At 40.7% G+C, this 26,501-nt stretch overlaps 1 protein-coding gene across 1 annotated transcript in view; it reads right to left on the reverse strand.

Moving 5' to 3' along the window:
• The window catches only part of TTN (titin), a 356,828-nt gene that overhangs the window by 101,559 nt on the left and 228,768 nt on the right, over positions 1 to 26,501 (reverse strand). Inside the window, exons 150-178 of the mRNA XM_060257371.1 lie at positions 25,220 to 25,346; positions 23,871 to 24,013; positions 20,473 to 20,596; positions 19,966 to 20,232; positions 19,610 to 19,707; positions 18,625 to 18,793; positions 17,952 to 18,218; positions 17,419 to 17,685; positions 17,028 to 17,306; positions 16,513 to 16,921; positions 16,088 to 16,212; positions 15,714 to 15,980; positions 13,986 to 14,255; positions 13,429 to 13,731; positions 13,030 to 13,332; positions 10,768 to 10,955; positions 10,561 to 10,675; positions 9,701 to 9,985; positions 9,250 to 9,401; positions 8,942 to 9,089; positions 6,480 to 6,657; positions 6,256 to 6,377; positions 5,853 to 6,140; positions 5,411 to 5,707; positions 4,301 to 4,487; positions 2,890 to 3,005; positions 2,502 to 2,801; positions 1,621 to 1,920; positions 946 to 1,051 (exon numbers count right to left, since the gene is read on the reverse strand). Of these exons, the coding sequence (XP_060113354.1) occupies positions 946 to 1,051; positions 1,621 to 1,920; positions 2,502 to 2,801; positions 2,890 to 3,005; positions 4,301 to 4,487; positions 5,411 to 5,707; positions 5,853 to 6,140; positions 6,256 to 6,377; positions 6,480 to 6,657; positions 8,942 to 9,089; positions 9,250 to 9,401; positions 9,701 to 9,985; positions 10,561 to 10,675; positions 10,768 to 10,955; positions 13,030 to 13,332; positions 13,429 to 13,731; positions 13,986 to 14,255; positions 15,714 to 15,980; positions 16,088 to 16,212; positions 16,513 to 16,921; positions 17,028 to 17,306; positions 17,419 to 17,685; positions 17,952 to 18,218; positions 18,625 to 18,793; positions 19,610 to 19,707; positions 19,966 to 20,232; positions 20,473 to 20,596; positions 23,871 to 24,013; positions 25,220 to 25,346 (6,200 nt within the window). The remainder of the gene's footprint in view (positions 1 to 945; positions 1,052 to 1,620; positions 1,921 to 2,501; positions 2,802 to 2,889; positions 3,006 to 4,300; positions 4,488 to 5,410; positions 5,708 to 5,852; positions 6,141 to 6,255; positions 6,378 to 6,479; positions 6,658 to 8,941; positions 9,090 to 9,249; positions 9,402 to 9,700; positions 9,986 to 10,560; positions 10,676 to 10,767; positions 10,956 to 13,029; positions 13,333 to 13,428; positions 13,732 to 13,985; positions 14,256 to 15,713; positions 15,981 to 16,087; positions 16,213 to 16,512; positions 16,922 to 17,027; positions 17,307 to 17,418; positions 17,686 to 17,951; positions 18,219 to 18,624; positions 18,794 to 19,609; positions 19,708 to 19,965; positions 20,233 to 20,472; positions 20,597 to 23,870; positions 24,014 to 25,219; positions 25,347 to 26,501) is intronic.

Consider the following 26,501-nt stretch of genomic DNA (forward strand, 5'->3'; position numbering starts at 1 on the left):
GAAGGTGGAACAAGGAGTTTGGCATTGGGAAGCTTTGTATTTATTGCATTTGTCTATCACCTTCCTTGTTCCTTAAAGCAGCAAATTGTAATGATATATCAATGGTCTACTTTTATCTATAGATTGTTTGGATTTTATGTCCTTATCCCACACATTGCTTTTAATCATCTAAAGGTAAAGTGCATAGTTCACTCACAACTGACAAATACCTATGTGACCTGAATTACTCTTACTTTCTTTATGGATTGATGTCAATGTACCTAAACCAACAAAAATGTTAATTGAATTTTTACTAGCAGCAGTATGAGCTGCTACAGCACCTAGGTCTGTAAATCAACTTCTTTATGGTTTGATGATATCTGGAGATTTTTTTGTTATGGAAAAAAATGTACTATAATCAATATAGAAGAATTGATCAGTGTAATTTTGATTACCAGTGATTTGGTAACACTTGTTAAATTATATGGTTTTAATGGATAAAGTTCTGAGTCATGTATATCCCATAGATCTGTTTCAATTGTAATCTGATTATAATCTTAGTCACTTATTTTACAATTACGTATTTGGTTTTATTATTGCCCATGATGTGGTTATTTGTTTGGAGAATATATTTATTTTATTAAAATATTTTTTTTGGGGGGGAAGGGAAACAATTTACTCATTGGCAGCCCTTCGAAGTTCCATGTGATGAGGGTTTTTAAGCCAAGAGAGGCCATTTGCCATTGCCTCTACACAGCAACCCTGGTCTTCCAAGGTGGTCTCCCATCCAAGTTCTGACCCTGCTTAAATTCTTACCTCTGATTAGATCCGGTTAGTCTGGGCTATTAGGGCAGCTAGTCATCTAGCACAAGCCAAAACATATTTTTAAAAATTGTGTATGACACGTACAGACAAGCTCTAACACATTAACATTATTACCATCATCACCATCATTACTATTACTACCTTCGAATTGGTCTGCCGCCATCGTTCTTAGGTGGCTCCCATTTTAGGTCAACGTGTCTCTTAGTCACTTCAACTGGGGTAAGTGCATATGGTGCTCCGGGAGTAGCTAAAAAAAAAAAAGCACATCGACTTTAGGAAGACTAAAATCTGAGAACCCTGATTTAATACAGAATATGAACAATTTTGAATCTATTTGATTATAATATAAAAGTTGAGGAGAACATTGGTTATAGCATCATTTTTTTCACTTAATACTCATTTACATTTTAAAATATTTAGTAAGGATAAGATTTATAAAACGATAAATGATTAAAATAATATATGGGTTATAACAAAGGCACAAATTTAGTGTTAATGTTAGAGATGCGACTTTTTTATTTCTACTATATTTTCTTTGAATATTTTGAAACGTTTATTCTTTTAAAGAGAAAATATTCTTGAATGTTGTAATTATGTTGTTTTATATCTGCTACATCTAGTTTTATTAATACAGCCAACTTCCCTTGTATGTAACTAGTCATGATATCTGATATTTTTGATAAACTTTTGCTTCCCCTAATTCCTCTTTCCTTTCCGTATCCCAATTTTCTATTGAGAATTTTTTTTAAAAAAAATCTGAGAACCCAAATCTACTTTGCTGACACAAAATTCTGAAAGTGTACATGGACAACTTACTGAAGGTATCTTTAGCAAGGACAGAGTCCTCAATTTCACAGTAGTCACTCTGCCCTACTGCGTTTTCTGCTGCCACGCGGAACACATATAGAGAGCCTTCTGTCAGCGGTGTCACTGTATATTTGGTGTCCTTTACAGTGGTGTCTACCGTTTGCCAGCCTTTCCGCCGTACATCTCTCTTTTCCACAATGTAGTTTGTAATAGGGGAGCCGCCATCACGTTCTGGCGGTGTCCATTTGAGGTCTGCAGTGTTTTTAGTGATATTAATGACCTCAAGCCAACGAGGGGGTGAAGGTGGATCTGTAAAAAAAATTAAAGGGAAATAGCTGTAGCTAATTGGAACTTCACAGATTGTTGGCATACATCTAACCGTCCACAGACTCTGCAGAGGGGGACTTTCCTGTTTCCCTGCACTACTTCACCATACTGAGTCACCCATCCAAATTTTGTTCCTTGGGGTCCACAGGCTCCCTAGAATCAGCACTGAGGGCAAAATGGGTGTGTGAACTGGCAAAAATTGCCACCCTATCTTCCACAAACATAAATGCTGTTCTGTTGGAAGAACTGGCCAAGTGGTGTGGCATGCTTCCCCCCCTGCCCAGCTCAGCTCCCATCATAGACCCACCTGGGAGGGGAAGGGCCAAGTTTTCTCACTGTTGCTGCCACCCAGCACTGGCTCTCCCCTCCTCCTCAGGACCACAAGTAGGGCCCATGGGGACCCAGCTAATTGGAGTCATGCCATGATGAAAATGATGGTGTGGGGGGGAGTTCTTAAAATAATGGTTCAGGGGGTATCATGATGCAGACAATACATGTGAATGCTTCCATTGAATTCCAAACATCCTCTTTGCCCTGATGTTCTGTTCTGAAGTGCTACTTACTCAGTCTCTCTTTGCATAGCACAGGATCACTAGGGTCACTGGGGTCACTCTCTCCAACCTTGTTCACAGCTCTGATACGGAAGGAGTACTCTTGTTTTTCCATAAGTCCTTTGAGGAAATATTCAGTCGAGGGAATTCCATCAGCTACTCTCACCCACTCTTCTGTACCAGTCTTTAACAACTCAATGACATATGACTCAATCTTGGCACCACCATCATGTTCTGGCTTTGTCCACTGAAGGAAACATGAGGTCTTGCCGACATCTTTCACAGTTGGCTTTCCAGGAGGCCATGGGGGATCTAGACATAAATTGATAATTTAGTTTCAGATGCAATCATTATATCATGGATTAAGGTATTAAATTGTCACAAATAATGTTTTCCGTACCAATGGGATCCTTCACCAAGATTGGCTCAGTCTCTTTGCTTGGTTTTCCTGGCCCAGCAAGATTCTCTGCTAAGACACGGAACTTGTACTTCTTTTTGTTTGTAAGACCTTTCACCCTAATAACAATGAGGATGCATGAAATATATATTTAATATGAAAATACCAATTTGTACTAAAATTAACCATTTATATCAACGGAAATGTAAAGTCCATAGATATTAGCTAATATCTTCCCGCAAGTACAAAGATAAATACAGTTATACAGACCACATGGGTAGAATCATTTGTGGAGCCCAAGACACTGGATCACTTGCCTGCCTCTTCTCCATTAATTAGCCAGTGTTACATTGCTTAAAATTCTATTAATGAATTATTCTATAATGATCTGTTAAAATGACATAATACAGTGAAGACCCATGTTTGTATTCTGACTTCTGGGTTAGTGACTGGACAGTGACAAAGGTCAGTGAAGCAGATTGACTAAAATGTTCTGTGACCTAATATGGTGGAAAATGCCATCAAGTCACAGCTGACTTAAAGCAACCCTGTAAGGTTTTCAAGTCAAGAAATGAACAAGGCAGTTTCCCATTGCTTGCCTCTGCATAACAACCCTAGACTTCCTTGGTGATCTCCCATCCAAGTACTAACCAGGGCTGACCCTGCTCAGTTTCTGAGATCTGATGGGTTTGAGCTAGCCTGGGCTGTTCAGGTCAGGGCATGAACAAATATATGGAACATAAAAGGTGCCATTTTTGAGACTGGCAAATATAATATTAGGCTGTAGTTCCAACTGAAAGGCAGCCTGCTTTGGAAAAATTCTGATATAGTAACACCTAACCCTATGACCTGCTGCACTAACCCAAGATTACCCTTAGGAGACCTGACCATCCCACCAACTCAACAGCAGCTAATACTGCCAGTGTGCTGGTCATGACACCTATCAATGTACAATAACCTTTTTTTTTCTATTAGTAGCATTTGTGCAGGTTTGCACATACTGTTTTGAATGGATATTCCCAAAGGTAGTGGTGGACCCAAAGGATGGGTTGGAAGGTAATTATTTTAAGTTTATTACAGGGCACCAATTATTATTTATTCTGACCATAAAATAGAAAAAGAAGAGCGTGTTGTTGAGCCACAACTGACTTATGGTGACCCCATCCATGGGAATTCCAGGCAAGAAATGGTTTGCTATTGCCTTCCCATGCATACCATCCCCATTCTTCCTTGGTGGTCTCCCATCCAAGTACTGATCACAGTCAACCCTGCTTGGCTCTGGAGCCCAGGCAAAGCTGGACTATCAAGTGGAATCAGGACACTATAAAAATTACCTATTAATTTGAAAAATGGAATATTTTATTTTTAATTTTCTTTTGAATCTATCGATCGATCTGCAGAGAATCATACTTACTTGAATGTTGTATCTTTAACTGGAATTTTATGGCATCGAACCCATTTACCACTTTCAGGGTCAAATCTTTCAACCCAGTAACCAGTGATAGGGCTGCCACCATCTTCATCTGGTTCAACCCATGTTAATGTTACAGAATCTTTAGTGACCTCAACAGGCTGAACTCGAGTTGGAGGACCCGGTGGATCTGAACCATGAAGCAGAATTGAGAATTAATATTCACATTTTTTAGAAACGAAAATTAATAGTCACTTATTTGCTGTTTTGTGCAAATATAAAAGAGTCTCTTGTCTGTGGAATGTGCCACTGCTCGTAAAATAACTTCTGTTTGGTAGCTGCCTTTCTGTGACTGTTGCTCCACTTTTACTTAGCTTTTCAGGCCACTCTTCCTGCAAGTACTCCAAGGTGCCATATATGGTCCCCTGGCCCCAAGGTTATCCAGTGAGTATTATGGCAGAATGTAGTTTAACATTCTAACCACTACCCAGTGGAGGCTCACTTTGTAAGCTGCAATCAGGGCTTTTTTTGAGCAGGAACACACAGGAATGCAGTTCCGGCTGGCTTGGCATCAGGGGGTGTGGCCTCATATACAAATGAGTCCCTCCTGGTCTTTTCCCACAAAAAGCCCCATGTGAAACAATGGTGGCATCAGGGGGTGTGGCCTAATATGCAAATGAGTTCCTGCTGGGTTTTTTTGACAAAAAAAGCCCTGGATGTAATAATAACAATTATGTGCCACTAACCAACTCATGGTGACTCCAGGATCATGGGGTTTTCAAGGAAAGAGATGAGCACTAGCTTCCTGGTCTTCCATGTTGGTCCCCCATCAAAGTATGAACTGGGGCTGACTCTGCTTCAAGCTCTGATCAGCTCAAGTTAATCGGTGCTATTTAGGTTGCTCACAATCTGTATTTGATCTGTTATAGAGGTTATTTCCACATTACTAGCAACAGCATGGAGACAAACAATATAAGGAGGACCAATCAGGGTGATGAGGTGGTACCCGCCTACAAAACTATACAGTTCAGTGGAGCAACATCCACACAGAAGCCGCTTCCAGCACACTGTAACTTGAGGCAAGTGGGCTTTCTGTCAAGTGAATGAACTTACCAAATGAATATTTAGCAATAATAGGATTGGACAGGGCTGGTTCTCCAACTCCATACATGTTTTCTGCGCTGACTCTGAAGATGTATTCTTTGAGAGGCGTTAGGTTTGTAACCTTGAAGTTTGTTTCTTTAACGGTGGATGACAGCTTGTGCCAGATTTCACTGTCTGCTTCTCTTTTCTCCAGAACATAGTTTGTGATCCTGGAGCCACCGTCATCCCGAGGGGGATTCCAGGTCAAAAGGCAGGAGACATTCGTAATTTCTGAGACGTCAAACGCAGCGGGTGGCCCAGGCTTATCTGTGGATACATAATAAGAGTTTGAATGTCTTCTATTTAGACATTGATTTAATCAGATCTTTATTATTATGATCCAAGATATCAGCAAGAGACATTTTTAAGAAAAAAACTGTTAATTGCTTGTCCAAACAGAAGACTGCCATACCGAGAACATTAACTTCTACGACCGCTGTTGCCCGTCCGCTGGAATTCACGGCTTCAATAATATAGGTTCCGCTGTCACTTCTTGTGCTGTCAGCAATGATGACTGTGGAATGGTTAGGTTTGGATTCGATGGTGATTCTTTTGCTGGGCCTCAGGATGGTTTCAGCCTTTGTCCAGGTAACCCGAGGCTCCGGCTTTCCTGATACGGTTGCTGGCAGTTCAATTTTAGTCCCCGCTTTTACGGTGATTCCAGCAAGCAGTTTCACATCTAGGAAAATTTCTGGGGCCTCTGATTGGAGAAAGAGAATTAAAACGACACATTGATATGTGCCATGCAGATGCTACAGCTCTACTGTATATGTTCAAGAATGCAAATGAAGCTTTCATGTAACCAGAGAAATTACCCATTGCGTCCATGGCTTGGATGTCGTCTGTTGGCTTGCTTGGTTTGCTTGCCCCTTGCCTGTTCAACGCCTTCACCCGGTAAGCGTACCACTCCCCTTCCTGCAACTTAGTGACTTCCATTCTGTTAATCATAAATGAGTTTTAGTGCACAACATCATTGAAATGTAACCATATTTGTTAAAGAAAACATTTCTGTCTAATATTTACAACAACAAACTCTTACTTGGTTTCAATAACTGGGTCCCCGCAGGGCTCCCACTTGTCAGTGCCACGCTGGCATTTTTCAACCAGGTAACCTTTGATACGTGAGCCTCCATCGTACTTGGGTGGTTCCCATGTGAGGAAAATGGATTTTGATGATGGATTCCTCCATTTAACATTCTCAGGTGGATCAGGCACCGCTGTAAGGGGGAGAGGAGAAGAAAATGTATAAGAATGTACAACTACTTAAACTTTTTCAGCTTTTTACTGCTTTTTTGCCTACCTTTTTAACATTATCTTTGCTGGAAAAGGAGTCACCATAGTGTAGCTCTTTGCTATGCTGTAAAGTCATTGTAGGGAGACACACAGGAGAAGGCCATGCTGGTAGGAGCCCATGTATCTTCTTTCCATACCAGCACCAGCCCATTTCCCCAGAGTGATGACACAGGCATCAGGAATGATCACATGGCCTTCTCCTGCATGGTTCAGGGAATTTTTTTGTGTGAGTATTTGTGTGTGTGCATGTGTGTGTGCCTAGAAGTCATGGTTGACTTCTGGCAACTCCAAGTGGGGCTTGAAAATTCAGGGAGGTTGCTTGCTATTGCCTGCCTCTGTGTCCCAACCATAGTATTCCTCCCATCCAAATACTTGCCAGGGTTGCCCCTGCTTAGCTTCTGAGATCTCATGAGATCGGGCTTGCCTGGGCTATCCAGGGCAAGGCAAGACTTCTGTTAGTTTTGCAATGTGTAAAGAAGCCATGCTATAGTCACACTGGTGCTTCACATGCAATGCTGGTAGGAACTGAAAGCTTGTCGCAACAGAAGGCTAAAAGGACAGAGACTTGTGGCAGCTTTTTAAAAAATGAACAGGTAGACCTATTATGACAAATACTTTAATGAACTAGAGTTCACTTCATTGATTGTAGGAAGTGCCTTCTAAGTTAGTGATAGGCAATTATCATGGCCATAATGCTGCTATTTTGAATGGTCATGGTGTTTCTCTGGAATACATCTGAATTGTCTCAAGACACATAGGAGTCTGTACACTTCGAAGTTTATGTTCTGTTGACTTAATTGTTTGCATTTTCTCTACATCCATGTTCGGAGGAATGTACATATATGTATATATCTGTGTGTGCATCTGTATCAATTCATTTTTAAAGAATCACAGGAAACCTTTTTAATTTTTATGCTGCAGCACACTAAGGTATCTTCTCTGGAATGTAAATACTAATTGAGACTATTACATGCTCAGAGCATGTACAAAGGTGCCTTAAAGGTAAGAAAAATTTTATACGGTCAGGCAAATTGCATGAGAAAATTCTGCAGGAAAACTCTCTAATCATGTAAAGCTGATTCAATCCTGGATGGAAAGAACTCAATTTATTTAGAATAAGTGGCTCTTTTTCTAGCAAGAGCTCCTCTGCATATTAGGCCACGCCCCCTGACGTAGCCAATCCTCCTGGAGCTTACAGTAGGCCCTGTACTAAGAGCCCTCTAAGCTCTTGGAGGGCTGGCTACATCAGGGGGTGTGGCCTAATATGCAGAGGAGCTCCTGCTAGAAAAAGAGCCCTGGCAGAGATGTAGAATGTAAATGTGAAATGTGACATGAGCTGATCTGCCATTCAGAAGAAAGAAAAGTGCAGGGTTTTGGATCAAATAAGGTTTTGTAACCGGCCCCTCCCAGATGGCTGGCTTCGCCAGCAATAGTCTGGGGGGGACGCTGTTGCCTACCTGGAAGGAGGGAGGCTGAATTACGTCCTGGCCATCCAGGGATTCTGCTGCTGGGCGGGGAGTTGGGGCTATAAAAGCCCCGGCCCTGCCCAGAGTAGCGCAGTTTGTCTTCAGCTCTCGGCCTGCCCGCCCACCCCTTGGCAGTACAGGTTTTACCGGTTGCCTTATTAGGGGCCAGGTAGGAATTTTTTCATTTTCACTGAATTGGCCTATGTGAATTTGTTTTTTGCCTACCTTGTACTGCCTCATGCCGCTAGGAAGATAGGGCGGAGTTGTTAGTTGGTCGCTTGGCAGGATGAGGTATGGGCCACAGTGGCTCAGCACCTGTTGGTGCAGGTGGTCTGTATGAACTGCAGATGGGCTTTACGGCTCAATGCTGGGAGTGCAGATCACAACAAAGCCTCACCGGGGAGGATCTTTCCAGTGGGATTGATGCTGGCCTAGGTGGAGGTGGAGTTTGGGCCTGGCTGCTCAGCACCACCCAAAATATATTGGGCTCGTGCTGGGGGCAGAGTGGCTCACCCCTTTCAGGCAAGGCGGGGTCATGGGGCTGACCCCAAGGCTTGTCTCGTTAGGCCTTACCTCTTACCAGTTTTAGTTCATTCAAGTTGTTTAATAAAGCGGCCCTGTTTATCCAACATATTGTGTCAGCATCTTCATCTTGAAGTAATGAGCTACAACACGGAGTCTAAACATCAAAAGGCCAGACGTATAAAACCAATGAGAATAATTAAACATTCAGACAACTCACTTGCAGGTGCTGACATGTTGACAGGTTCATCAATGTAAGCAGGTTCTCCTGGTCCGCATTTGTTGCATGCTGAAACCCTGAACAGATACTCTTTTCCTTGGGTGAGATCTGGTACCGTGTACTCTTGGTCAAGGACATTCTCAGCAACCTGAAAACGCAAAAGCTCCAAGTCAAGACCATTCCTTGACCAAGTCAAGACCGCTCCCCCCCCCTTTATGGCAACAGAATATTTCATGTGATCTTCAGCAAGACATAATGAAAACATACTGAAAATAAACATGCATTGTATTTTTAAAAATAGAACGTACTTTGGTCCATGTTTTGCGGCTCACTTCACGTTTCTCAATGAGATAGCCAGTTAATGGGCTTCCTCCATCATTTTCAGGTGGTTCCCATGTTAACTGTACTGAGTTCCGAGACATCTCTGGAACTTTCAGTTCTCTTGGTGCGCTTGGCCGTGCTAAAAAGAGTTACATATTACATTTGTAGATTGTTACCATTTTACTTTTTATTTATTTGATAAAAGCTTTTTCACACAGTTACTCCTACTGGCTTTTATATCATACTCCTCGTTTATAACAAGATTTCACAATTCAGAATAAATCTGATTTTTCCTTGGCTAACCAGCAGGATTTTAGAAATTAATTTTCTTCACATTTTGTGATTCACCGAATCCTTTCTGAATTTATAATCTTAATCCATTTACAAAATATTCATTATATTCTATGGGAATATATAAGGAAATATTAATTTACTCACCGATGACATTAACTTTGATTTCCCCTGATACAGATGACACGGGGTTTTCCAATTTCAAGGTATAAATGCCTTTGTCTGGACGCTCACTTGGATCGATAACCAGTTCTGCAAAGGCTGCAGTAGTTACAATTTTCACTCGGTCACCTGGTTCTAAAACCTTCTCACCCACTGACCATGTGGCAGTGGGTATTGGGTATCCAGTGATAGGAACTCGTATTCTGACTGGCTCTGGTACAATAACTTCCAATCCATCTTTAAATCCACTTAAGTCCATTGTAGGTCCAACTGGAAAATAAGCATAAATTGTGCCATTTCAATAGTTTCCAGCTTTAATTGTGTTACAACAGCAATAAAATTGCACCAGCCCTCCAAATAATCTTTACTATAGATGCTTTCATTTTCTGATTCTTACTATTGGAAAATAGCCCATTGAACAACTTTTTAATAATCTGATAGTACTATTGTGGAAAGTCCTTAGGAAGGGTTTTCTATGTTTTTTATACAGATATATATTTGTACATGTTAAATATAAATGCAATTTCAGTGTAATGCATTTTTAATTGGACCTCTTTGCATGAAAGACTGATAATTATATTTTATTATTTATAATATTTTGTTAGAACAAACTTTGCATATATAGTACAACTGGTTGGAAAATTTGAATGATTCTCTTCCACTCTAGGCTGAAGATATATTGCTGTTTAGACAGGGAATAGACTCTGTGAACCCTGACTTATGAAGGCTACCCACTATAGCATTGCTATTCATACTGAACATTAGCAGCCTCAGATTCACTGCAAGCGCATACAGACTTGTCTTTCAAAGCGATGATCATGTGAACAGAACAGAATTCCAATTACCATGAGCATCATCAGCAGTCAGTGGTCCAAGAGCTTCACATGGATCTGAAATGCCAGCAGCATTTTCTGCAGATACTCTGTAATAGTACTTGGCTAGAGGTTTCAATCCAGTTACCTACGAAGACAGAAGTAATAATCATGTGTGTAATAAGAGCCACCTTTATGAAAATAAAAATACTTACTGGGGATTTCAAAGAAACAGCCTACCTTGTAAGTAAGATCAGGTGCAAGTTTTGCATTGCAGCGGATCCACTTGTCGGTGCCCTCCTCACACCTTTCAATGATGTAGCCCAATATGGGGCTCCCTCCATCTTTCAAGGGAGGCTCCCAAGTGAGTTGCACAGATGACTTTGTTTGGTCTGAGTGGTCAAGGTTAATGGGAGGGCTTGGTTTTTCTGGAAAACATAGCCATATAAATGATTTAAACATTGCCCACTTCAAGAAAGGATAAACAGGCAAGAGTCTGAATTTTGGCATGGGTTAATCCTGTAAGATTCAAGGGGACTTTAAGCTTGATTGTGGTTCAAAGGGTAGGTGTAGACGGCGGTGGAAGAAGGGTGGGAAAACTCAAGCAAGCAGAAAGGTTGCCACAGGAGGTGGTGGCGGCTGCAAGCATAGACGGCTTCAAGAGGGGACTGGATAAGAATATGGAGCAGAGGTCCATTGGTGGCTATTAGCCACAATTTATCGTTAGAATTCTCTGTCTGGGCAGTAATGCTCTGTATTCTGGGTGCTTGGAGGGGCACAATGGGAGGGCTTCTAGTGTCCTTGCCCCACTGGTGGACCTCCTAATGGCACTTGGGTTTTTTTGGCCACTGTGTGACACAGCCATTGGACTGATCCAACATAGCTTCTCTTATGTTCTTATGAAAGCCAAGTTGGAATAAAACAGGCCACAGCTTTATTGATTACTATCATCAGAGCAAGGGCCAAGGATCCTGGCATTGAGTAACCTGCCTGCCATTGATGCAGTCTTTCCCCAGCCTGCTCGCTGAGGGTAGACCTGGAATGGCAAGTCCATTGGTCCAACATGGGTACAAGCCCCTGCATGGTTCCCTTGCCACCTGTGAGTGGACCCAAACGACAGCCCTCAAACTGGGAATGTTACTACCTAGCTCCACCTCCAAGACCCCCTGGGGGAGGCATGCATGCAGGCATAGCCTTCCCTCAAATGGATCCTGCCCAATGCCTAGAACTTCCCCAAGCTGTGACACATTAAGAAAACAAGAAGAACAAGAACAAGAAGCACGACTGCATAACAAAACTGAAAAAGGGAGGTTGGGAAGGATGGCTGAAGCTGATCTTGGGGGACTTGAAAACGAAAGAGGAATGGGGGAAAATCTCCAAGCCAAGCCCGTTCCCAGTCTGATGAGGCAAGCAGCCACTGGTTGACCTAACCTAATGCTGCCAGGTCCCCCCCAATGGGCCAACAGTCTCCTCTACACTTAATACACGGAAAACTGTCTAAAGGACATTGTGACTTGGCACAAGGGACAGCTTGTTCACCAGAAATGAAATGCAAACATCTCTTTGGATGTGTGCAAACCCAAGGGTTGCCTAAGACAGCTTTGTGGATTCTGACTGACCTATGCTATTACATTGTTTGGTTTCCCCACAGTGAATGTTGACATTGGTCCCATTAGAAGCCACATTTCTCTTCATGTGGCACTTCTTTTATTCTTACTTTCTGAAATTGTTCATTGATTGTAGATATAATGGACTGGATCCAAAGCAGTTGTTTACATGAGTGGATTTCTGTGGGTTTCCCTGCTGGGATGTTGTCTCCCCATACTGATAGTTTCATGAGGGTAGCCATGTTGACCTGCAATGGACTAGAGTCCAGTAGCAGCTTAGAAATCAGCAAGATTTACATGTTATAAACTTTTGAAGAGTCAAAGCTTTCTTCATCAGGTATCTGACTCTTGAAGGCTTATACTCCCCAAATTGTTTCTATGATGCAACTGGACTCCAACCTATCTCCACATGTTGAACTCATGCTGTTCTTGAGGGCCTTCCAATCCTCATTGACAGCTCTTAGGGCTGCCAGGTCCTCTCGCTGTTGTGGTGGGGGATATGGGGGGTGTTATGGGGCATGGGCAAGATGTTGAGTGCAACATCCCCAATGTGATGATGTCACCTGGAAGCAACTTTGAACGCAATAATGTTATAGTTGTTTGCCTTCAAAACCATAGAGTTTGCCCAAAAACCAGAGCATTGCTGTACGATGTCACAGCCCCCAAAAGCAGGGGAACCCCTTCTGGGACCTGGGGGCTGGCAACCGTAATAGCTATAGATCTGGTGTGAGAGGATGCTGAAAATAGGAGGACGTGATATTCTGGATCCTACCTGATTACTTTTATCCAATTAAAAAAAGTCACAGACATTCCAGCCTTTCTTTTTTTCTATCTTTTCTATATGTTTAAAATAACCTTTTTTCACCAGTTTCGCGTTTGTCACCTGCATACTAACCAATTGGATCCATGATCTTCACTGCATGAGTAGACGCACTAGGTTTTCCAATTCCGACCTGGTTTTGTGCTCGGATTCTGAAAAAGTATTCTTTGTTTTCCACCACATCAGTCAATGTTGCAGCTAATTCATCAACTCCTGTGGTCATGGCTGGCTCCCACTTGATTGAGGCTCTATCACGTAACTCAATGATGTAACCCGTAATTGGAGAGCCTCCATCATACTCTGGTGGCTCCCAGGTAAGAGAAGCACCAAATCTGTTCACATCAGCAACTTGTACATTGAGAGGAGGACCTGGGACCTCTGTGAGGTAAGAAGAGATGGAAAATGAATACTGTTCCACACAACAACAAAAATGTAATTTACTTTCTCCAAAACTATTTTGAACTGCTTGCTTACCGAATCTGCTCTTTGCTTCAACGGGTTTGTCTGTTTCAACTGGCTCCCCGGTGCCTACTCTGTTCTTTGCACTTACACGGAAGAGATACTCCACTCCTCCTCTTTGAAGGCCAGTCACTGTGTATTCACAACTGTCAGCACGGTCAGTGGCCAAAATCCACGTCTTGCGTTTGACATCACGTCTTTCAACGACGTACCCAATGATTTTACTACCGCCATCGCTTTCTGGTTCTTCCCAGGCAAGGCTAACTTCACCATCAAATGTTTCAGTGACTTCCAAGTTCCTGACTGGGCCTGGGACATCTGAAATTAAAGACAAGCAACATTTTTAATGGATTTACTTTGTGTCTGAGATTTGACCCTTTTGAAATAAGCTACCCCCAAACATGATTGTCTGTACAGTTTGTTTATTCTTGCTTAAAACCAGATTCTATCTCACTATTGCCCCAGTGCTTTTCCTTTCTGCATGACTTTGGTGTCTGTTTAAATTACAGTACATCTGTCCTCAGGAAAACAAAACTCAGAGAAGAAAAGGGCTCAGGGAGTGATAAACTTACCAATAACTGCAACATTGATGTGTGCTTCAGCTTTGCCATGCTTATTTTTAAGAATAATCTTGTAACTTCCTCTGTGTGAAGTCTTTGCTTCATAAATTCTGAAGGTAGTATAGTCAGCTGTTGTATCCACTGTCTGAGTGGGCAAGGCTTCATCTTCCTTATACCACTCCGCTTCAGCTCGTGGGTAAGCATCATATGGAACAGTCATGGTCAATGGCTGTCCAACGTCTACCACAAGGTTCTGGTCTGCTGCCTTTATTCTTGGAGCAGCTAGTGAAAATCACGATAAACAGAACATGTTAGCCATGTATAATTCAGATTCTGATATAGAACAACAAGGTAAAAAGATTTTAAGCAAAACTTTCAGTGTTTTGGTATTAAAGGTAAAGAATAGTCTGCTATTGAGGCACATCCAACTCATGGCAAACCCAATAAGTTCTACCTCATGGAGTTTTTAAGCCAATAGATGAACAGAGGTGGTTTGCCATTGCCTTCCTCTGCTTAGCAGCCTTAGTCTTCCTTGGTGGTCTCCTATCCAAGTACCAACCCTTCTAAGCTTTCAAGCTCTGATGAAATCAGGCTAGTCTGGGTTACTAGGGTGGTTACTTTGGTATGATGGGAGGGAGCAGAATTATGAACAGTAGTTGAGTAACCTGAAAGGGAATAGAATTATGAACAATAGCTGACTAACCAGAAAAGGGCAACTAGAATGATTAAAGGGTTGGAAAAATCTCCCTATGAAGAAAGGTTAAAACGCTTGGGGCTCTTTAGCTTGGAGAAACGTCGACTGCGGGGTGACATGATAGAGGTTTACAAGATTATGTATGGGATAGAGAAGGTGGAGAAAGAAGTAATTTTGTCCCTTTCTCACAATACAAGAACTCGTGGGCACTCAATGAAATTGCTGAGCAATTGGGTTAGAACGGATAAAAGGAAGTACTTCACTCCAAGGGTGATTAACACATGGAATTCACTGCCACAGGAGGTGGTGGCAGCTACAAGCATAGCCAGCTTCAAGAGGGGGATTGGATAAATATATGGAGCAGAGTTCCATCAGTGGCTATTAGCCACAGCGTATTGTTGGAACTCTCTGTCTAGGGCAGTGATGCTCTGTATTCTTGGTGCTTGGGAGGGGCAACATTGGGAGGGCTTCTAGTGTCCTGGCCCCTGGGGTTTATTTGGCCACTGTGTGACACAGAGTGTTGGACTGGATGGGCCATTGGCCTGATACAACATGGCTTCTCTTATGTTCTTATGAGGTAGATGGGGAACCAGTGAGGGAAAAAGGGAATGGTTCAGATGACATACAACTCATGAGGTAGATAATTATTAAAATAAAGCTTCTTAAAAGCTCAGAAGCTGCAGTGCAAAGATTTTAAAAGACACTGAAATATGTTGTTTATAGATCTTGATGACTGGGGAGAGGGGTAAGCTTCACCTGTTATTAGGTTTGTTATGCCGGATGCTGCCTCTGTGCATTAACTAAGAGAGAATTATATATTAAAAAGATGAAAGCTATGAACTATTTGAGCAAATCAAAATATTTATTTCTTTTTAGATAACTAGAAATGAGTAGTTGTTGCCTATGACAGTGAGAGTAACAAAAGACGTTATGCACTTTTCTTGCTACAATATTACAATTCTAGTGGTCATGAGGAAAATAATTTCAACTATCTCTGGAAACGCGACATCACTGCTTATTAGGCTTCTTTCTCCTCATTTTCTTACCTGCCAATTTTAGTTTAGCTCGAGCTTCTTTATCTTTGGCAATAAATCTGTATTCTCCTTGGTCACGGGGCTTTATCTCACAGACTTGTAGCCGATGAATTTTTCCTTCACTCATCATTTGATGTTTGTCTCCCTGGACGATGATCATGTTATTCCTCAACCATTTGACTTCTACCTTGTCTTTATTCAACTCAGCATAAAAGATGACATCGGAGCCTGGAGCTTCATAAATATCTTCAGGTGGACGAATGATCTCCACAGGAATTTCTAGCGCAAATATCAAAATGCTTATGTTTATGTTACATTCAAGAATGCTTTACTGAAAGGGGTTTGTAAAAACTGGAGAAAAGTATTAATAGAAACAGTAAATGTACCTTCAACAAAAAGTCTTGCTCTGGATCTCCTGTCGTCCACGCCACAGGAATACTCACACTCATCCTCAGGTCTACACTCTTTTATAATTAATCTGTGCAAATTTCCATCCTTCTCAAACTGATACCTTTATATCAGAAAGAAAAGTGAATTATGTATGAAATTTAGAGACGAGAATCAACTCAAAAATCAGCAGTTACAGAATAGCATTATAGCATTGGGTCCAGCCTCAATTTTCATGGGCATCGGGTGTGTGTGTGGATTTTCACTGATCCCTCCTCCCACTGATCCCTCCAGTTTTCTCCACCATTACTGGGGGTCCCTGTCCTGGGGGGATCCTATTTTGGAGTGCTGCATGGGCTGGTGGTGAGGCATCCGTGAAAATCTAGGTGGGATCCAATTCTCAGTTAAGAACATTTCCACCTACTTTTTGCCCTCTTTTATTTCTCGTCCATTTCTGTACCATCTCACATTGGCTTTTTCTTTGGAAAGCTGGCAACTAAAGACGGCATCATCAAATTCAGTAACCGTCTGGTCCTGCAAGTGCTCAATGAAATCAGTAGGAGCCTCTGTGATAATGAGTTCTGCGACAGACTTGTCTTGGCCAGCAGTGACGGTGTATTCGCCTTCATCTATAAACCCACAGTCTTTAATGATAAGGGTATGTTTGTATTTATCCACTTTGTACAGGATGCGGCGGTCAAATGTGATTTCTTCTCCGTTCTTTGTCCACTGGAGAGTTACATTAAGGCGATTAACTTTACACCAGAATGTGACAGACTTTTTCTCCATGGTTTCAATATCTTGAAGAGGTTCAATGATTCGGAGATCCTCCTCTGTGAAGATAGATTTTTTTTTTTAAATGGTGGTTAATTTACATCATCAACATTTGAGTTTGACATGAGTAAAAGCATTTTATTTAGAACATGGTGAAGTGCTTACCAAGTACAGTTAGAGTAGCAGAAGTCTTGACATGCTCCCCTCTTTGGTTTGCTAGGGCAGCAGTATAAGTGGCTTGGTCATTCAAATGGGCATCTCTGATTCTAAGAGTGTAGACAAGATCCTTATGGACCATGATGTACTTTACACTATCAAAGATTGGCTCATCATCCTTGAACCACTTGGCTTTGGCACCTTCTGTATTTACTTCACAGTTAAAGACAAGTTCTTGCCCCTCTTTAACTTCTTGGTCCTTTAGTGGTGTAATGATTCTTAGTTTCTCTGTAATTTGAACATACGTACATAGGATTGTTTATAAATTTTGCAGCTCACATGGTATTTTTAAAAATCACCATGCCCACAAGTGTACTGGGAAAATGCTACAATTGCTTACCAATCACTCTCAAACGTGCAGTTGCTTTGGATCCTGCAACCATAGCTGAATAACCTCCCTCATCATCCAGGGCTGATTCTTTAATGACCAGGACTCTTTTCTTGCCATCGGAAATGATGTCGTACTTCTCACCAGCTTCAAGGGCAGTGTCACCCCTGAGCCACTGTACTTCAAAGGCTTCTTTGGATACCGAGCAGACAAATTCTGCTTTTTCTCCCTCAAGAACTTCAGTGTTCTGGGGTCTAGTTATGAATTCTGCTGCAAGTTCTAGAAAAACAAAATAAACAAACTCAGACCAAAAGATCCCAGACTGACTCAATGCCAGCATGGCCTGTCTTGAACTTCATGTTGTGTTATTCAACAAAGGAATGGGCCAAAAATCCAAAGGGAACTTTATTATCAACTTAGACATGCCCATGTCGACAGGCTACATTTGCTGAAGGCTTTAGAATCTAGAATTTTAAAAAGCCTGGCTTCATAGTCAGTCTGCTGCAGATTTTGCCTTCTGGAAGATGCCACAGTAATTTCCTTACCATGGACTGTGAGCTTGCCAGTTGTGCGAGTAGTAGGGAGCCTGCAGCTGTATGCACCAGCATCATCAAGACGAGCATTATGGATGACCAAAATTCTCTTCCGGCCATCAGAGATTTGTTCATATCTCCCACCGTCTGGTAGCTCTTCATCTCCTTTGAACCAAGTAACTTCTGCATCAGGCTTAGAAACCTCACAAATCAATTTGACCGTATCAGTTTCATTTGCTTCAATGTTGGGAAGGTTTTTGGTAAAGACAGCTTCCTCCTCTGTAAAAAAGAAAAGTTCAAGTTGATTGCAACAGTGATGAAGCTACTGCTGTTTGACATAAAGCAAATGTCCCACTTCAGGTAGCCCATTAGTCATCAATTAGGGCCCATGACTTTTCCATTGTAGCTCCAACCTTGAGAAACAGGCTCCCTAATGAAGCAAGGGAGGGCCATCTCTGAAAGGTTTCAGGAGGCACTCCAAGCCTGTTTTATTTGCCAGGGCTTTTAAAGGATATAGATCGTAGGCATCATGGCAGGGGGAGTTGAGTTATTTGGGACATTATTTTGCATATTTGTGTTTTAAATTGTGATAGCTTGCGTTGTGATTCATAAGCTACCTTGAGCCATGAGGAAAGGGGGATATAAATATTTTAATAAATAAATAGAAAAGCAGATGTAGTTTTACCTAACACTGTTAGCATGCCCGAGGTTCTGGCAGCTTTTGCTTCACACGCGTATTCTGCTTCATCGTCAAGCAAACATTTGTTGATAACTAGTATCCTCTGGGCACCCTTAGCAATTATGTCAAACTTCTTGCCTTTTCTGATTTCAACACCATCTCTAAACCACCGTGCCTATAGTTAAAGCATTGATAAAATTATAACTGAGTAAAAGATAAATGAAGCAACAATAAACACAAGCAAGTATCAGAGTAGCACAAGTGCTCCTGAACAATACTTGGAAGGAAATCACAAACCCCAAACTCCACAACTAGAAGTCAAATTCACAGTGAGCACATGAAACTGGATTGACTCAATAAAGAACGCCATAGCTTTCCATTTGCGAGATCTGAGCAAGGCTGTTAACAATAGGATGCTTTGGAGGGTATTAAATTACGAGGCTGCAATAAGTTGGAAGTGACTTGATGGCACAACATATGGTAGAATTCTGTGCAAGAGTCTCCAATTCCATAGATACAACACCTACTGTGTAAGTGAAATGAAATATAAAAAACCCGAATATATGAATACTTAATTCATGTATTGATTTTAATTTTTAATAATTGTTTGTGTAAAATATAGATTTTATTAGTGAGGTCCTATAATTAAAAAGGGAACAGAAACACTTGTGACACTGATAGGTGGGCAGAGATTGTTGGTCACAAGATGGGACAAGTTCATACTTAAAGACACTCTGTCCCACCCAAATCACCTTTAGCTCTCGGCTAAAGTGAAGCACATGTTTAACTTTAAAACTTTTTTGTGCAGTGATGGAGGCTTGAACTTTGTTCTTATCAACAAAAAGAATAAGAAGAAGAAGAAGAAGATGATGATGATGATGATGATGAAGAAGAACATATTTTCAGGACTCTACTTCATGGAACAAATGTTATGATTCTGTACAATCTCTACTGAAAAGTTCAATAAATGGAAACATGACTGTTTACAGACCTTAACAGTCGGTCGGGAAATTTCACATTCAAAACGGGCAACTTCTTTTTCCTTAACTTCAACATCAGTAAGGGGTTTTGTAAACTCAACATGAGGTGCTATAAGAAAAAAAAAAACAGATTTCAAGTTTTAAAATGATTAGAGTAAATAGAAATAAATGCTGATGCATTAGTACTAATTGACCAATACAGAGAAGAAAAAACAAAGAAATTCTAGCTGGTTCAAGGCTATAAAGAGCCCTTCTGCATACCCCAAAATAGCTTCACTGTGCACCAAACTTTGACCCATTCATGTGACATGACTTCTTCTGGGGAACCAAAGAACTAATCCTCCAGTTCAAGTACAAATAAACTTACGTTCAACATTCAAGAAACAAGAGGTCTTGAAATCTTTAGAATCACAAGTGTAAGTCCTAGCATCGTCCAGTGTGCAGCCATGAATGATGAGTCTTCTGACTCTGCCCTCAGCAATGATATCATATTTCTTTGTTTTATGGATTTCCTGGCCATTCTTGAACCATCTCACTGGTGCATTTTCTCTGGAAACTTCACACTCTAGTTCTGCAGTGGCTTCCTCCTCTACAGTCTGGTCTTCAAGAGGCTTGGTAAATTCAACAGGTGGTTCTAAAAACAAACAAACCCACAAGTGACAAATGTGTCAGAGAGTTTCTTCCAACCTTCCCCTTAGAAGACTGCTAAGTCTTCTTTTAAAGATTGAAATGGGGAAAGAATTGTATTAAGTACTTTAGGTGCAAAAGATATTTGCAGGGAAACATGTATACAACCACATAGCTTGTCTGGGTCCAAGCCACTGTCCAGTGGCATATTACAAAAGGGATAAACTGCTGGGATTCTCAAATTTACCTTTTACGAAGAGATTTGCATGGGTTTTGAAATCCTTGGCAGTCAATGTGACTTCTCCAGCATCAGTCAGCTTCACATCTCTGAGAACAAGTGTATGAACTCTGCCTTCAGCACGGGGTACAATCTTTAAAAGAAAACCAGGCAGAACAGATTTGATATTGACATTTTAGTCTTATTTTAAACTCTCTGGATTCTTATAAGGTTTGAAGGTTTTCATGATTGAATAGACTTCTTGGAATATTTTTGGTGGTTTTAATAAGGATGTATTATGGTTAATGGCCTGTGTTCTGTAAATAATGGTCTTTGACTGTAAATAATCATTCATTCATTCATTCATAGATTCAATAATTACCCACATTGTAACCTATCATAAATATCTGGGCAAGCATATCTGTGTCAATGTAGGCTGAGATCCAAAGAGTTCCATGCATACATTCTTCTGCTCATGCACACTGAAGCTTCTCCATCTTCCTGTTTGTGCAGCAGTTCTGATAGTTTCATGAATGGCTTGGAGTGCATCAACGTAAAAGTGGAAAAGAGGGTGCCAAAGCTTTGATGTACTAAAGAGAGAATCCTATCTATTTTTGCAATGGGAGAATAATGTACTGTTTTGTGATGTTCTGCTGATATATCCCATGCATAGATATACATGGTATATCTATATACATGGTATAGATATACATGGGGTCTTCCACCCTCCAGGAGCAGCATTTGGGGTTTCAAGGGGAAAGGGGAGGGAGGGAAGTCATGTTTCTGTGTGCAGAAGTACTCAAGTATTGTTGAGACAAGAGGACTACAAATGAAGTAAATAAATCAATGAAGAAGTTCTGCACAAGGGAATTTGGGGTGGGATCCAGTTGTATCTAATTTAATTATTTGGTATAATTTCATCTACATTTTATTAATTTCTTCTTCACAGTTTAAGTGAAATAATGCACTGTGACAGCTGTGTAGTTGAAAGTTGTTGATGTTTCATCCATTGATATATATACAAACTCACAAAACTGCTGTACGCTAAGCCAGAGAATTGGTCCACCAGTTCAATATGTGGTTTGACTGATTTCAGCTCTATAGAGTCTCAAGGAGAGAAAGCTCTTTCTCAACACCTAGTATGCAAGGGTTTTTTTGTAGCAGGAACTCCTTTGCATATTAGCCCCCCCCCCCCCAATGTGGCCAATTCTCCAAGAGCTTACTGAGCTCTTTGTACAGAGCCTACTGTAAGCTCCAGGAAGATTGGCTACATCAGGGGTGTGTGGCCTAATATGCAAAGGATTCCTGATACAAAAAAAGTCCTGCTAGTATGTAAGATCTTTTAGGTAGAGAAACCAGGGGTCAAATCTGGGACTTCATTCATACAAAGCATGTACTGTACCAATGACCTATGACCACTGCCATGCACAGGCCACGGAACTGATGCTGCTTCCTGTTTACCATTGGCTTAACTGTGTTTTATAATTTTAAAACAAGGGGTACAAATGCTTTATAACTAAGCAAATGCATTCTTAAAAATATGGTTTAGAACTGATGGGTTCTATTGCTTGGCTGCCCTATCGGTCATTTTGAAAATGGGATGATCCCTCCATTAAAAGTAGGAGGCTGTTGACAAATCAACCGGTACAGGGTAAAGGTGGTGAGATACTAAATAAACCTGGGTGACCTGACCCAAAAGAACATGAGTGGAGCAGCTAAGGCTACATGTTAAAATTTCACTGATCAGCAGTTTGATGGGAAAGGGTCGTGTGGAAAAAATCTAACCCTGCTCCTTCCCTTAAACTGATGACCTGTTAAAAAAAAAATCTGGGTTGGATCCAAGCAGCTTTGCCACTGGTGAAAAAGGATGGTGTGAGTCTCCATTGACCCTCCAAAGAGACTTCATTGAAGGAATCATGGGTCCTGCATGAATATAAACCACATGGGATGGGGGTTGTAGTAAGGCGATGAATTGGGTGGAACTGCGTAAAACACCATGGGGGAGATCCAACCCTATGTGTGTAGGACCATTGTGCATCTTCTTCATCTGAATAGTTAACCACTCAGATCCAGAGGCATACATGGAAGCCTGTTTCTGGGTAGGGATGGTCTCTGTCTGGGCTGGTGGGGAAGAGGAGTCTGCTCTTCATTGCATAAACAGACCCATATACATCAGAGGGAAAACAGAAACAATTGCTAATAGTAAATATGATGCAGAAGACTGATTAATAAGGTCACATCTACCAACACTCTTAAAACATTAAATTCTTTTGCATCAATAATAGTAGTAATATTTCCATGGTACTGTATTAGTTTTTGTCTAGTATTTGAGAATAATGTTTACATTCATGTAGTAGACAGAGTTTCTGTTCTATGTCCATAAATTTTAATCTCTATTTTCTGGCCATAATATGCCAGTTTCTGCGTACCATTTTTCATGGCTTATTTCATACTATCTAGAATAAAAACAATGAAGGTCTATTAAAGTTCTAAAGTTTAAAAAATATTTTTTGGAATCTTATCTCAAAAACAAAAACCTAACATTTTGATTAGTCTGAAAATGCTATCATAACCTAAACTTTCATTATTAGGTCTTTCCTTTGTTTCAACATGAAGACTTATTTTTTTCCCTCTGCAAGTTTTCTTCAATGCAAACCATTTAATAAGTTAATTAATTTAATTAATAAGTTAATTATTTAATGCAATTACTATTGATGGACATTCTAATGCTTAAAGAGAAGAAAGGAATAATACTTCATTGAATGCAGTTTTCATATTTCATTTTAATTATCATTTGGCGCCAAGATGTTTCTAAGTATTCATTTAATTGCATTCCAGGCTGTTCACATCTCAGCGCTAACAGCACACTTGAAGAAGGGTTAAAAATAGCAGGTGGGAAATGCTTGGTGAGCAGTTCTGTTCAGAAGGTTATCTGGAAGCTTGGCTGAAATGCCTGAAATGGCATTTCAATCTCCCTTAATCCCCATACATGCAGAACAGAATCCCAGTTTTACACTCCACAGGGAGAAAGAATCAGGAAACAGAAATTACGGTAATGTAAACTTTGCTGGAATTATCAGCATATTCTACCCTCCTCCTGGAGCCAATCGTATAATACCTTTCTGATAACCAGGATACATACTTTCAAAACACTTTTATTTATTTATTTTATTTTATTTATATCCCGCCCTACCCCACCGAAGCGGGCTTTCCCCTGAGAACTTTGAGACCCTACTTTCCCCATCCACTGCCCGTATAAAAGAATTGTTTTGAAATTATACTTTAACATATCCCCTTCATCTAGTATTTTGGGCACTCAAATAAAGAGTGGGAAAGGAAACAGAAGGGGGAGAAACAAGAGCAAAAGGAAAAGAAGAGAAGCAGGTGAGAAAGGAGGGGGGGGTGAGAAGAAAGAACGTCTCCTATACCTTGTCACCAGGTTCCAGTTTCTCTCCTTTCAAGAACCATTCCACTACAATTCCCTCATACGAGAGCTCGCATTCAAAGGTTGCAGTTTCACCAGCTGTCACTGTTACATCCTTGAGAGGTCTCAGGAGACCAATTACACGTGCTTTATGAGAAAGAGAAATCATCTTCGGATTAGCCACTTCCAACTTTTACTAGTTTCCATAATGCCCTTCCCAAGAGAGAGAGAGAGTGTGTGCTTGTACTGAGCCTATTTAAATTCTCCTGCTGGATGGGGGCCCTTGGGGTTCTCACAGTACAGCTGGTCACTGGAGATTCTTTATTTACAGAGGTTGGCCCATTTAAATGGAAAGATCAGCAGAAAAGCGACTGTGCATCTGTCGTCTTGCCAAGCCTTGAATGCCTCTGTCTAGATAAGGCATGTGCCTTCCAAAATAGCAAGGCCGATGATTGGACAGCAAGACAAGTGGGTCCCAACTGTGAAAGGTGTCAATGTCCATCAGGCAAGTAGCACTTTCCACAAATGTCAGCATGGTGTTATCTCTTAAATCTTGTCCAGAAACACCAGCTCAGCAAAACATTCATTTATAATATTTAAATTGCATAAGAACTGATTATGCAAGGATATATGCCCAATCATTATGGAATTTCTTTTTTGTCTTACAGTCTAACAAGTACAACTTAATTTTTAAAATAACAGTTGCCACAGGACCGTGGTACCAAATGCACAGATGTGTACATACTTCTGAAGAAGTGAGCTCTGACTCACGAAATCTCACAATGACCTCAGTGTTGGTAGCCTTTAAAGTGCTCATGGCCCTCTCTGTAATTTTGCTACAACTGATTAACATGGCTTTTTTTTGCTGTCAAACCACAGCTGATTCATGGGGACCCTGGGGAGGTTTTCAAGGCAAAAAATGTTCAAATGTGTTTGCCGTTGCCTGATTCTGCATTGCAACCCTGTTATTCCTTTTTTCCTTTCCTATTCCTCAGTGGTATCCCATCCAAATACTGGCCAAAGCTGACCCTATTTATCTTCCAAGATTTGACACAGCCAGCCCCTCTGGAATTTTATCATGATATAACTTTATCTCTAACAAGAGACAGGATTGAATTAAGAGTAACAAATGGCATTAACGAAAAATAATCTTTGCACAACTGAAATAACTGATTGAGCTGTGACAAAATGCTAGACTAATTGTTCCCTTGGTTCCTTCCAGCCACCATCCCACACTCATTTGACCGGCTCTCCTCCGAGGTCACCATCCCTTTCACTTCTCTTAGACGAACAGCTGAAAATTGTGTCGCTAACATGGTTTGCTTATGTAACTACATCCATTTGTACACTTACGTTTCACTCGAAGGTGAGCACTTGATTTGGCATTGGCTGCTTGGAAGTCAACACCACCAGCTTGGTCCAAGCGCACATTGTAGAGGATGACACAGTGCCTGTTGCCTTCTTCCTTAATCTCACAGTCCTTTAGAAAGAAAACAAGCACAACAATATAGCGATGGGTCTCAAGTATTTTCCACAGAGGGGCCAAAGTCACCATTCAGAATTTCTCAGACTGACACCCACTTTCTTTTGTTTGTATTCATATTCCAGTCTTCAGAAATCTAAAGAACTAGCAGGCATTCATATATAATTTTGTTCTTTGTTGGGAACAAAGGATTGTCTTGGCTGCATGTGTTTTGCAACCATGGCTGAATCCACACATCTACATATCATTGAATGTTGTGGTTGTGTAGACAGGAAAATCCAGGAGGTGAATGGTTACAATAACACTATATCCAATGACATGTGAATCCTTCCTATGTTTCTCAACATCCTGAGAATGTTAATGCTTAAACAAGCTGATCCACTGGTGGAAACACAGTGTATCATTGTCCCATTGAATTTAGTCAAACTTTGCCTACAAGCTAGATCCCAAATATTAGGAAAGGTCAGCATTACAATCAGTATTGATGTAAAAGTATTATACCTGCATTTGTTTTCTTATTAATTCTAACCAGGGCTTTTTTTGTAGAAAAAGCCCAGCAGGAACTCATTTGCATATTAGGCTACACCCCTGACATCACCAACATTTCACATAAGACTTTTTGTAAAAAAGAGTCCAGCAGGAACTGTGTTCCTGTGCATTCCTGCTCAAAAAAAGCCCTGGTTCTAACAAATAGACCACATTATTTCTACGGTAATGCTGTGAACTAAAAAACTCCATGTTAACTGATCCCCAAAGGCATGGTATGTATATTGGCAATTGAGGAATTTCAACTAATATTAGTTGTAGTCACTTCATATGTAGTAGCCTTTCAAGGCAAAAAAGATCTTCAAATTACAGCAATATATGCTTACCTTCCATTAAAACTTATATTTACCCCAGAATGTTATATATTTACTGCACAACACACACACATGTACACAAAGTGCAATATATTGCCGCTTAATTCTACATAAAATAAATCCTAGACAGCTAAATTAGATCATAAATATTTTCTCATTACTCAATATATTTCTGAAAGCGTCTTCATACACACTGTAATCTTTCATCTCTTTATTTTATTCAATACATTAATTATAAACAACTCATTCTCAACCAAGATGTACAAATACATTTTTAAACTGATGTTACCTC

The sequence above is a fragment of the Heteronotia binoei genome, chromosome 16, assembly GCF_032191835.1.
Source record: "Heteronotia binoei isolate CCM8104 ecotype False Entrance Well chromosome 16, APGP_CSIRO_Hbin_v1, whole genome shotgun sequence".
Lineage (NCBI taxonomy): Eukaryota > Metazoa > Chordata > Lepidosauria > Squamata > Gekkonidae > Heteronotia > Heteronotia binoei.